The 13,359-nt window shown below is 43.0% G+C and overlaps 1 protein-coding gene across 1 annotated transcript; it reads right to left on the minus strand.

Moving 5' to 3' along the window:
• Window positions 1-975: 975 nt before the first annotated feature.
• On the minus strand, window positions 976-13,022 carry ANKRD50 (ankyrin repeat domain 50). The gene is made up of 3 exons (XM_010142302.1): window positions 12,993-13,022; window positions 12,198-12,429; window positions 976-4,520 (listed from the first exon to the last, which is right to left on the minus strand). Exons 2-3 carry the CDS (start codon window positions 12,400-12,402, stop codon window positions 976-978), a joined length of 3,750 nt encoding a protein of 1,249 aa, XP_010140604.1. The 5' UTR covers window positions 12,403-12,429; window positions 12,993-13,022.
• Window positions 13,023-13,359: the final 337 nt, after the last annotated feature.

Here is a 13,359-nt window from a genome sequence, read left to right on the forward strand (position 1 = left end):
CAGAACTGAGTCAGCTAGCAGGACCGTTCTCGTTCTGAGGAGCATCAGTCTGAGCTGTCAAAAATGCGGCATTTGCAGAAACAAAAACCATGTTTTCAAAAACAAGCAAATAAGCCGTAAGAGATGTGCATACATTTCATGAAGATGCTGCTGCTTTGAAATTCAAATTGAAAATATATTAATTATTAACACACTCCCAATCCCCTAAAAAAGAGAAATCACTTCACGAAAAGGGAGAAAAATAGGTCTCCTTTAGCTGACTCACTGACAATTCAGGTCTGATGGAGCTCCGTAAAATTCTCTTTTCAGCTTAAGTATGGGAGAGAAAGTGAAAAACCAAAATGAACTCCACTGATGAAGCACAGAATGGTCAGAAAATTGGTACCGTGAGAGATTCTAATCTCACTCTGAGGACTGCCATCTCTTTCATGGGAGGGTTACCTCCCCGGTACCAGAAATATAAAATCAAAGCTTTAGTGTTGTATTTTAAACTTTTAGTTTGTAGTTAATTATGCTACTGATATTTCACATTTAAAAATCTAAATTCACAGAAGCAAAGTGGTTGCCTGATCTTCAGAAGCTTCCTGAAAAGCATTTTTGTAAATAATAAAATAATTACTGTATCTGAAAAGAGCAAATATTTAAACTCCCAGCTGTCTTGATGTTTGAAAAGAAAACTCCAAACCAACGCTACGTGAAACTTGCTGTTTCATTCAGCCACATAGACAGCGGGGTACAATTTGAGCCACCAGAATTCAACCGAAAATACGAGGGTGATCCAAGACCTCTGCGGTTGATGCTTTTAAACGGCAGCAAAGCAAATACTTGCCAGGTGAAGATTTTTGCATTCAGGGTTTTCATTAAGGAAGCAGTGATGACAAGAAGCACCAATGAAACGTAATTTTAGCGTATTTAAGATGTACGTAAACCCACACGCATTTGATTTGCTTCCTCGGTGACTGGACAGGTTACCTTCTATAACGGCGTCTCCTTCTTGTAGTTGAAACTCGGGTCGCTCCCTTCGATCTGAAGTTTTAAGGCTTGCTTAAGGCTGAGTTCTGTCTCTGCGGGGGGATAGCCTTCCAGCACCTCCTGATGCCCCCTGTCCTGCACCGCCCGAGGGACAGACACCCGACCGAGGAAAACCTGATTGCTCTGAAGGTGGTAATTTGGATTTGTCATAATTCCGTTTCTCTTCTTCTGTTCTCCACTCTGTTGGTGAATCAGGAACTGCTGCGGAGAACGACCCACTTCTTGCTGAGCTGGCGGGATCAAGATCTTGCACTGTGGCTCTGGCAGCACTGACTTCAGCGGCACGCTCGTCCCGGATTTGGCAATAGGTACTCGTTTATCGAACTGAGTCATTTCATACTCTAACACTTTTGGTTGGGAGGAACTATTCTGCTTTATTTTTTTCCCAGCTGACCCAGATTTGCTGGAATTGTCCGGTTTCCCCCCTTTGCTCGCTTTAGTTGATTTCAAACTCGGTTTTACTTGGCTCCATTCAAACTCACTGCTTGGTGAATTATGGTTTTGACTTAGGGAATGAGTGGTGGAAGAAGGAGAAACAATAGACTGCCTGCTTCTGCTGCGTGGCAGGGAATGCTGCTGTATCTGCTCCGTGAACGACAGGCTGTGGAAACTATCAATGGGCACCGTCTGAGCAGTCGCGGTCGACGACGTGGTGCGGAGAGAAGAATTTTTAGAGCTTTTCAGGGAATTATTTGATAAAGATGACTTCTGACGGTCAACCGTAGAATCAGGCGACTCTGAAGGAGAACTGAAGGCATGAGCAGGTCCATTAGATAAGCCCCGCATACTGGGCTGCATATCCCCACCAGTACTCCCTGAACTATTGGACTTCATCGTTAAAGACTGCATTTTAGAGGAGACTGACTGTAAGGGCTTTTGCTCCATTGTGTGGACTGGAGATGGAGTACAACCGTTCAGAGTAGATGCACCATATTTTTCCAGTAATTTAATAATCTGGGAGTGTCCATTTTTAGCTGCAACACGCATAGCAGTGCGCCCAAACTGGTCGGCATGATTTGGATCAGCACCGTGCTCCAGTAGTATTTGGACAACATCAATGTGCCCTTCCTGGGCCGCAATGCAGAGTCCAGTAGCACCTTGATTACATGTATGGTCAACCAGAGCACCATGCTCAATGAGAAGCTGCACTACCTTCACGTGACCTTGCCATGCAGCAGACTGCAGGGCAGATCTCTTCTCATTGTCCGCAGCATTCACATCAGCATGGTATGTTATCAGCACCTGTACCATCTCCAAATGGCCCTGCCAGCAGGAAACATGGAGCGCTGTTCTCCCTTCAGCATCGCTTGCTTCTATGTTTGCACCATTTTCTAAAAAATACTCAGCCATCGTGAGCTGGTTTTCTAACGCTAAGATGTAAAGTGTTGGCCGGCCATCAGCGTCTTTGTAGTTGACATCTGCTCCATGGCTGAGCAGTAGTTCAACTATATCTCTGTGACCTTCTAAAGCAGCAACCCGGAGAGCATTTCTCCCATCATAGCCCCTCTGATCAATATTGGATTTGTTTTCCAGTAATATCTGCACACAATCATAGTGACCTTCTTGTGCAGCTAATATGAAGGGTATACGTCCATCGTTATCAATTTCATTTGTTCTAGCACCTTGCTCTATAAGAGCTTCACAGATCAACCTGTGACCTTCAAAAGCTGCCATATGCAAAGGCGTCCAGCCTGCATCATCCCGATGATTCTCATCTAGCCCCCTGTCCAGCAGAGTCCGTACTACTTCAACGTTGCCTTGCGCAGAGGCTATGCTCAGAACTGTTCTCCCTTCGCTATCGATGCTGTCAACAGCTGCACCCCAAAATAAGAGAGTATTCACAACCGAAGCGTGGCCCATGGAGGCTGCTGCCAGAAGCGGCGTACGGCCGTTGTTGTCTGTGTGATCGACATCAGCTCCTCCTTCTAGAAGTAGATCCACGACATCTACGTGTCCTTCATAAGCAGCTACCAGCAGCGGGGTCATGCCATCTTTGTCACAGTGGTCAACTTCAGCACCACGGTCAATCAGAAGGCTAACCACCGAGGCATGGCCCTTACTGGCTGGCACACAAAGCGCAGCGACAGACAGGGCAGTCCTTCCATCCACGTCCTCGTGGTTTACCTCTGCACCATGATCCAGCAGGTGCTCCACGATCTCTTTATGCCCCATGTACGCGGCTGCAATCAAAGCTGTTCTGCCTTCGTTGTCGGCTTTATTAACTTCAGCGCCGTGCTGGAGCAGATTCAGCACGATGTCTTCGTGTCCTCCCCAAGCTGCTGCTCTCAGCGCCGTTCGACTGTCAGCATCTGCGCAGTCCACTTTGACTCCGGCATAAAGGAGCGCAGAAACCACCTCTGTGTGCCCACCCCACGCTGCAGACCGCAACGCCGTCCAGCCGTCGTGGTCGGTGTGGTTAACATTAGCCCCGCACCCGATCAAGCAGTTGACAACCTTGGTATGTCCCTGCCGAGCAGCTAAGGTAAGTGCTGTCTGCCCGTGAGTATCTTCCAGCTCCAAATCTGCTCCCCTTGAAACCAGTAAGTTAACGACATCGAGGTTGCCGCTGTACGCCGCGTTGGCCAAGAGCGTTCTCCCATTGGAATCGCACTGGTTCACTGATGCTCCGTTGTCTAACAAGGTGCGAATGGAATCTTCTCTCTCCAGAGCCTGCCGAACGATGCAAGACGTGCGATCATCTTCGCTGTTGACGTGAGCACCGGCTTTTACCAGCAGCTGTAATACTTCTTGTTCTTTCGGAATTAGGGTTGACAGGGAGTCTTTGACGGGGGTGCCGTTCCATATCATCCATAAAGCCAGCTCTGAAGTCTCTAACTGTAAATTCGAATTAATTAGATGCAATGCAAACTCTTGAGCTTCTAAGGGGGTTAAATCCTTTGCTCGGCAAGTGTAACTCATCGCCAGCATTCTGTGTCCCTCCGCGGCGTTGCACAAGTATTTCTGCGTACAGTGCTTCACGTCTAGCAACCACTCTGCGAAACTGTAATGGAACAAGATTTTTGTATTTCCAAGTCCATCAATAAGGACTTTTGACAAGACGTCCAATTTGCGCTGGAAGTCTTCCATCGTCAACGTCATGTTTTTGGTCCACACTGCGTGGTACAACTCCGTCGTGGTTAACGGCCTACAGGCTGCGAGAATCACATTGAGGATGGGCTGGACTTTCGCAAATTGTTTTCTCACAAAAAGTCTCTGACAGAGCCAAAGGTAAAGGCCATTTAACGTTCCTGGAATATCACGGATCTCTCGTAACATAATAAAATTCTCCACAACTCCATCTAGGACACGTTCCAGATACAAAAAGCAGCCGCTGCTTTTGATGTGAAGCTGATTCAGCATTTCGGCAGTTTCTTTTGTGAGATGTTGTCTCAGGGCTTCTTCCTGATCTAAGCGATGCAGAATATATTGTTGCACATCTTTCACAATATAAGCCTTCCGTAGATCGTCTAGACTTATTTTTCGAAAACCTGTTAAAAGGGAAGAAAGTTATTATTATTATTTCTGATCTAGCTTCGTTTAACTCAATGTTAAAAACGCAGACAGTTCTGGGAAGGGAACACCCACAGTAATCTATTTTGTGTACTCACATTGTGAATGTAATTTAATAGTAGAGAGCTTTGATAATAGACACGCTTTTTATCATCATCTACCATGAAAAGAAGAAGATGCTGCTAATGAAGAACATTGTAAAAACTCACTTTGAATCAGGCATCATCTCTCTACCTTGGACACCTAAGCAAAACCACTAGAACTGCAACCCAAATAAGATTATTAAGTATTATTACACTGTTAAATGAATAACCCTTTCTCCGATGTGGTTAAACAATGGAATTCCAAATAATTTTCAGCTATTTAGATTAAGACAACTATTATATTACTGTAATTATAGGAGAGGTTATTCACACCCAGAGCATAGGCGTGATGAAATGCCCACAAATCACTTCAGCTCCATCACCTTAGGTTCTTTTAAAAGCTTTAATGTGATGTAGCAGAGACAGACAGGGAAAAATAGTTTTAAATACCATTACACCTCTGGGCACTGAAATCTGCCCCAGTAAGGCCTCAGTTTTAGACAAACAGCCTGGTGCTTTGGCGGCGACGCTATGGGAAAACCACAGAGGTCACAGACACAGCAGCTTAAACGGCTGTGTTTTAGGCTAGAACTGTACCTCACTTCTCCAGGGACAGGCTGTGCTCTCTGCCTCCAGCACAGCAAACAGCACACATTGCCCTACAGTCAGCTCAGCTAGTCATAAACCCCCCAACTTTTCTTTTACAGTTACAGCCTCCAAATTACATTACAGGAAAAGCAACCTTAGAGCCATGCATTCAAGGCAATTTTGGCCCCACCTTCACAGAATAAAAAATTTTAAGTGATACATTGAAGAACGTTACTTTCAGATCGGTGTTTTTATTGTATTTAAACACCCTGTGGATCAAACCGCTCAGTCTGCGACCTTGCCCTGGCTGAAATTTCAGCCTGATGGCAGAGCTGTGATTTTCGTTCCTGGGTGTCCTTAGCAGAGGTTCTGAATGTCACATTAAGCTCACTCTGTTAATTGTTTAGTCTCCACGAGCAGGGTACAAACACGACAGACTAGAACTGAGAGGCAAACTATGGCAGTGTTCCTAAATTATATCTGCTTCCCTTATTAATTATGGCAGCATCACAAATGTAACAGGACTAAAGCAATAGAACACCTAAAACATCATCACGCTTCTCCCCACACTAAAGTCACTGTATAGGACACTTTGGCACAGTCACTCCCCAGGCTAAGACTACACTCATGAGATTGTCTACTTGAACATTTTGGAATGAGGCGACCAGGAGACAGAAAATAATTATTTTGGGGGGATCTTTCTCTATTCCACAGAGGGTTTTTTTTTCCCCTCAAAAGAAATACAGAACCCTCTTGATCCACCGTAATTTGTCACAACTTCAAGTCCTGCCCTATGTGACCTGCAGAATACTGTCATTCATCGATTTATTACGTATTTGATTAAAATACTCTGTGCATAACTTTGGAAAGCCCTTAATTCTCGTGCATCAGCCAAATAACCAACTTTGCTGATTAAGAACAGACACTGCCCTGCGATTTTGCAGGTCCAAGCTTCCGCTTCAAGTGCAAGGCTGTTTCTAGGTCAGGATCCTTTGAACCTCCCTGCCTCTCCTAGCACAGACTTGGACCTGTCACTTGGCTGGGTGAGAGTCTGCAAACTCCTCCTCGATGTGTTCAGTGACTCTGCTCACAGCATCTGCAGTCTCTCACATGAATCCCATGCCCACATCCTCCCTTCCCATATGTATCTGCATATGTAAGTTATCTTTATTTTTTAATGACTCAAGTGTTTTTTTCCAGTTTTCACAGTAGTTTCCACTTCCCCCAACGCGAAACCCCCAGACTGACTCAAATGACAGCAATCCTGAGATTTCAGCTCATGTTCAGTGTTGCCTGACTAATGATCACACTTCACCTCTCCTGACTCCCAGCCTTCACACGAGAACTTGCAGAGTGATAACTAAGCCTCTCTGTCCCCGTATGCGTGCTTCCAAAGCAAAAGACTCTTGTCTATCTTGCAATGAATGGGCTTTGAAAAGCAACTTTCAGTTTGTTTCCCAAAATGGGAATCCATTTTGGATGTGATTAAAAAAAACAAACCACCCAAGCCCTCTGAAAAAAGTAAAAAACGAAGGGTTTGTGTGTTTGGGTGGGTTTTGTTTGTTTGGTTTTTTATCCCCCTTTAAATGAGGCTGTATCATTACTTCGTTTTATATTAGGGTTAAAAATACTGCCCTGCTCTGTACTTACCTGAGCTACTACAAGGCTAAGCCCTTCAGCCAAGCAAACACATTTCAGAAGACTTCAGAGCAGGGAATATGCCCAAAGCCGGTAATCTAAACAATTTGATTTGCTGTGTGTTCACAGAAGCTAAAAATTGTTTCTTTTGTAGTACCTCCAGCTACTCCTTGTTACGGAGATCCTATACATCGTATCTGAAGACAAGAAGTACAGCAAGAAGCCCACTACACTCGTACAGATCTTCAGGCATCCCACGGATGCTACACTCTTCAAGCGCTGGGATTAACAAGCTGGTATTGTACCAGTCTTTGGAACAAAAATAGGTTGTTAATTTTAACCACTGCACCATGCCATGCTGTAACAAGCAAAGAATTCAAAAAAGGCCTTACAGAATTTTTTTAAATCTCAAATTCTTGTTGCTGGCTTGAAGGAGAAAAACAAAGGCATGGGTTTTTTGCCCCAACATCTATCTAAATGAGGTCATTTTACATTTCCAAACAAAGATCCTGCAAACTTGCTTTTCCACCCTTCAAGATACAATAAGTCACTTTCATGGACAAGAAGCACCAAAACATGAAGAGAAAGCTCATTTTGTTTCAGATGCATTCCCATGAACTACTTCAGCTCAGCTGAACAGGAGCGCGGCAGACAGAACTTGCAGTCCCACGACCCTGCTTTTAGCATTGCTGAGATTTTTCTTCCAACACATCACTTTCAACCCAATGGGAGCTCCAGTATGGATTTTCCTGATTTATTAAATCCCTGGCAGTTCTGTAAACAAATCAGTTCCAAATGTATTTCTTGGCAAGATCTAGCGTCATTCAAAGGAAAAAAAAAAAAGGATCTTGGCTATACAATACTTTTACAGTATATCAACCTTTTCAGACTTTAATAATATAAAATAAGCCATTAACTAGCAGGTTCCAGTAAATACTTAAAAATATCCTTCTACTTCCACATCTTTAAATAGACTCATGTAAGTAAACTCTAAAAGTTTTAAATACATTTTAATACATTTCATTGAACTGAACCGTTAACTTGAAAGGAATCTCCGTGATTTAAAGCTCGGCAGTGTTTTGGCAGTAATAATTTACACTGCTGATCTAAGGATATATTAAAATAGGTACTTCTATGGCCATTGCTGCACACCTGCTCCAAGAGAATAAGGTATTCAGCAGAGTAAAAAGGCAGCTGAAAATTCCAGCGGCTCGCTATGCAGCAGAGTGTGCATTACAAATTCCACCGCATCCAGCCCAGGTGCGACGAGACACTGAGGCTGGGATCTGCTGCTCTCACTGGTCCGTATCATTGCACAGAAGTTTATTCAGCTCGATTTACAGCTAACAGAGCCTTTAAACCAGTTTAGTCTTCCCTGTCTAATTATAAAGCAACTAAGTCCAAAATACAACTTTTTACCAGGAAATATGACATAGTATCATGTTTTCAAAGGGGTAATCAGAAAGGAAACACTATTTAAAAGCTCCCAGTCTAATTTCCCAAGCCACCTAAATAACTTTTTTCCCCAAACCCCAAACCTACAACTAAGCTTTTTTCAAAGCTTTAATACTACAGAAATTTTACAGCTACACAACTACATAAAAATTATCTTTTATAGTAAAAATCCAACTCCCATAAAGACTCAAAAGTAACGTGAAACCACCCTAATAAATTCCAACCTACAATGAAAAATTAGAGGATTAACTTTTTTTGAGGCCACCTCTCCTGAAGCTGTCTCATGTCACGCATTTGCTGGAACAGCAGCTCACTGGAAACGTGCCGGGCCAAATCAGGAACTGGTCTGATCTGGGGATTCAGCGATACGACTATCTGCACAGCTTCCGCTACCGAGCCGTGCGAGTTTTCTGGGCGCAGAGAAGCTGGGTTGCGTTTCTAGGCTAGAATAAGTTTGGATAAATATCAGCTCTGAATAGCTGGTGGTCTGGAATGGAATGACAGATAAAAGAGTGAAAAAATGAGTGATGGACTGTGATTTTGCCTATAACGAGTGAGTGAAAGGAGCTGAAGCTGCCTCCGAGGCTGAACTGAACCCTTTCGCGTTCACTTCTGACTTTTTATTGTCGTTCCCAGTATCTACCATTAACTTTAAGGAAACTACAGCCCCCTGAGATGTGACATCCGCACGGGTTGTGCCACACTGGTGCTCTCGTGCCTCACGCACGAGAAGGAATTCTTTTGATGAAGGATGTCCGTGTTTAACTGAGGGGTATTACCAAGCCAGATGCCACAAATAGTTGATTTATGTGTGCAGCAAAAAAGAAGAAATTAAGTAAATGCCTATTGAAAAAAGCCTCTTTAAGCCAATAAATCAAACATTTGTGCATATGCACTCTTCTCTATTTACCTTTATGCTGTCAAGGAGAAATTATCTGCTTTTCACTCAAACTTCTCTAAATAAAACTGTTCAATTTTAAAATATCTCAAGTTTTTACACTAACATGATGGATCTTTAAAGGAGGAATTTAGTTTTGTAAAAATAACTGCTGTGTTTGAGATTTAGCCCCATTTTATTAGATAATTAGCTGAAGCATAAAAGAAAAAATTGTATGTTCTGCACCACTTCCAGTTATTTAGAAATACAGGGAAACTTTTTCTAATGTCATCACACAAAGATTGGAAAGTCTGTGTCTGTCCTTACTTGTAGCCAAGCGATAGCAAACAACAGTGAGGGAGATCATGTGGGTAATTACGGGCGCAACACGGAGAACTGTAAAGTTTAGGAAAAAAATCCGTTCAGAAAAACAGCCAGGCATGATGTGGCAGTTGGTGACAGTGCACATGCAAGGGAAGGACATGCATTCTCTGTTCTCCTCCTTTTTGGCTGGGTTTTGCTCACTGTGGAGGGTGACCGCAGACTCATGCAGGCATCATTTTACATTTGGTTCATATTTTTGAGGTTGCCTCTGCAGCCACAAGAGGCAAAACCCTTCCCCCCACCCCCCTTCTTTTTTTTAATTTTTAATTAATGAAAGCTGAGAATCTCAGTAAGGGGAAAAATCCGTAGCACATTGTGCTACTACAGAATCCGGGAACACAGAAGGGCCCAGAACACAAGCTGCAGCAGACACAACTATTCAGCCTTCATAAATAAGTCACCATCAAAAGTGAAGGAACGAAGAGGACAAGAATAAACCCCCCTCCTCCTCTTCTGGTAGGTAGGGGTGATATATTCACCACCGGCAGCAGCAAGATGACACTGGATGAGAAAGATTGGACTCTCTCTCCCATGTCAGCACTGTTTTTGGCTAGGGAGATGCTGGCAGAACTCTCATCTGCACTGGACACCCAAAAAAAGAGCATCATCAGGACCTGGCCACTGCAGCGATGCTGCTCCCAGTCATTGGTAACGCCTTCTGACAAATAAGTTTAGCTCTCCTGGCAGCAGGTATCTAGAAGGAGTTTTCACTGCATGAAAACCCATAGAAACTGATTGTAAACTAATTAATATTGGTTAATATATCTTTCACATCGTACACTAAAACAAACTACAGATGGGACACATTTTTCTAAAATAATCCTCAAAGGATTCCAATCTTTCTTACTAAGTCGCATTGAAACTGAATTGTTTTGGTTCCAAATTAAAGAAACCCGCTGGAAGAAAGTGCACAGGACTTACATTATTCGTTATGGTCACAAATATTTATTAGCTGGGAATTTGGAAGCATTAGAAATGCAGCACAATAGTGTCCCAGAGGGCAGCACGAAACACAATTCACTTGTTTCTTCAGTTGCGAGTGCAAAAAGTACTGATTGTTGGTCTTGAATTCTAGCTGCCCACCAACTGCCTCGGCTAAAAATCAACATTCAAACACCACAAAGGCGGGAGATGAATTTGCCCCAGTACAAGTGCTACTGACAGTCTATCCTCTCCAGAAAAGGAAATCAGCATTATCTCAAGTTTTACACCACGCAGCTGCAGCGTATCCGAAGTTAACGGAAGCTTCAGCCACGCTCCTCACCTCCTCACCGTGCCTTCCGCGGACCTGACTTGGCTGTAAACAGGAAAGTCATCCAGCAGCGTACTGAGCGGGCGGCCACCGCGCTGGCTGTGATATCACAAGTTTCTTTTAGAGTGGATAAAACACCACTTCCTCCAAACGGGCCCTAACATTTCTTCTCAGTTTGTATCCAATTGTTCTGGGACTCGTCCTCCTCTTTGCCGTACCTTTCCCACAGTGAAGATGGGATTACACTATCCCAAGCCAGCTTCCTTTCTGCTATTCATCAAGTGGAAATGAGAAATTAACTCATTCAAATTGAATTGACTTTAAAGGCATATCCATTAGGTCTGCTGATTTTTCCTGTCAGGAATTCCATCTGGAAACATACTTAGACAACAGCAATTTTTTGGGACTACTCTGAAACAGTATGATTCAACGGAAAGGAAATAAAACTGCTCTGAAGAAAGTGTTGTCTGTTTTTTTGGCAATGACGACGTACCTAGTAAGCCAAGCTTTGACAAAACTATTCCCATATGAACGTCCAAAGGAGCCCTGTGAAGCTACCCCAAAGCTTCCTTCAGTTCTCACACGCTCCCAAATACCAATCTTCATGCCTGCCACTGATTAATATCGTCCCTCATTCCAAAATGCAATTATCCACTGACCTTTTGCTACTGTGGAAACGAGCAAGCCTATGGCTCTACGTCCTATAATCACATTTTTGTCTTAATTGTGTCCTTAATACACACAGGCTCTATACATAGGTCTGGAATCCAGTCTAGATATTGCCCTTTATTAAATTTCAGAGAACTTCCAGTAACAATGTCATTATAGTGAAGAAATGATCTCATGATACAGTAAAGCCTGGATGAAGAAGCCGTAAGGAATTTTTTTACTGTGCAATCTTTGCCAAAAGCATACTTCAAGAATTTGCATCTCCACTGCTTCTCTCTCAAGTTCCACCTTCAAAGATTATTCCCCGCTTTCTGAAAATAAGGGGAGAGGTTTTAATGGGAGATGAAAAAAAAGAGTCTTTGGAGGCTGTAAGGCATGGGTGTACGCAGCCAACATACTTGTGTGCTTAAACCATCGCTGTTTCAAAGCTTTGAGACCAGCAAAGCAAGAGGAAAACTCTGAGCAGCCACAGTCTTTGCAGATGTATTGCAAAGACATAATTTACCACTAAACTACTTCGCTAATTTAGGCTTTCTATAGTCCCCAGTAACCTGGAATGACTCATTTTAGAGCTGCCATTTTTGTGACTGCCATTATTTGGAAACAAGCTCGCATCGGTGCTTTCAATCATCACCGAAGGTCTTGTAAAAACACTACGTCCCCGTTACGGGTGTGCAGGTAACCAACACCTCCTATGCTCTGTACTCACCTGTAAACATTTTTGTAACAGCTTTACTCTGCTTGCGGGCAGAGCACAGGAGGAGCAGCCAGGGAGGGAAGAACTCAAAGTGGCCAGCTAAAAGCTCCGCTATTGTTCCAGATAAACTTCTCGATGTCTGTTCCCCCTCGGAAACGTTACAGCCCTCGTCAACTGAATCTACCAGCAGGAAGAGGCTCTGCTGAGGCGGCTTCATGCCCAAGAGCGGGAGCAGAATGCACCTGTAAGGAACAGGGAACAAAATTAGGATTTTAAACAGATTTACCGACACAGTGGCTTATCATACAGCCATTCAAGTTGAAGATAAGATGAGCTTAAAACGCCAAGTTATTGTATAAGCAGTTTGAGGAGTTTATTTAAATAGCCACCACAGAAAATACTGAGGGAGACTGAACTAACAGAGACAGTTTGAACAGTCAGTGATAGAATCCTTGCTTAGGCAACATTAATTTTAATGACTTATGTATTACAATACTTTAAAACAATATAAAGTTGTTGAAGGCTGATTGAAAGACTTTGAAAAATGCTGCTTTTCTAAGAAAGAAGCTACTTGGTCTAAAGTTTAAGAGCTTCATTACGGTTGCCTCTGCCAAAGCTGCTGCAATTCCTTACCAGAAGCTAGTGGTGAACAATAGTTGGTCATGAAACCAAAGCCTGAATAGAAGACACGAAATATCAAAGCTCAAAGAGGTCAAGCCTGAATGAGTAACAGTTTCACAAAGAACGGAATTTCTGCCATACCTTTGCAAATGAAATGCAAATTAATTTGGTCGCAGACTGAGGCATTTGGTATGACTTGGATGTATTCGGGTTTTTTTTACACTGAAGTTGCTCCTGTTTTTGGGGAAACTCTGTAATTATTTAGGCCTGTAAGTTTCAGTGACCAAATGATCTTTCTGTATGTTTGACAAACAAACTTGGACTGTATAACGGAAAGATACAGAAAATGAAACGAGGTGAGAAAAATAGTTAACGTTTACTCTCGTTTGTAATTTCTTATTTGCACATGTCCAGAAGCTATGCACATTACAAATATTTTTTGTTTTACTTGAGACCATGAGAATCGTTTTTCATTTTACTGAACAAATTTATCTTCAGAAGACTTCGGCCAACACCTACCAAGCATTCGAGCTGGAACACAGGCAAATCTTGC

This window comes from Buceros rhinoceros, unplaced genomic scaffold, assembly GCF_000710305.1.
Source record: "Buceros rhinoceros silvestris isolate BGI_N320 unplaced genomic scaffold, ASM71030v1 scaffold6608, whole genome shotgun sequence".
NCBI classification, from domain to species: Eukaryota; Metazoa; Chordata; class Aves; order Bucerotiformes; family Bucerotidae; genus Buceros; species Buceros rhinoceros.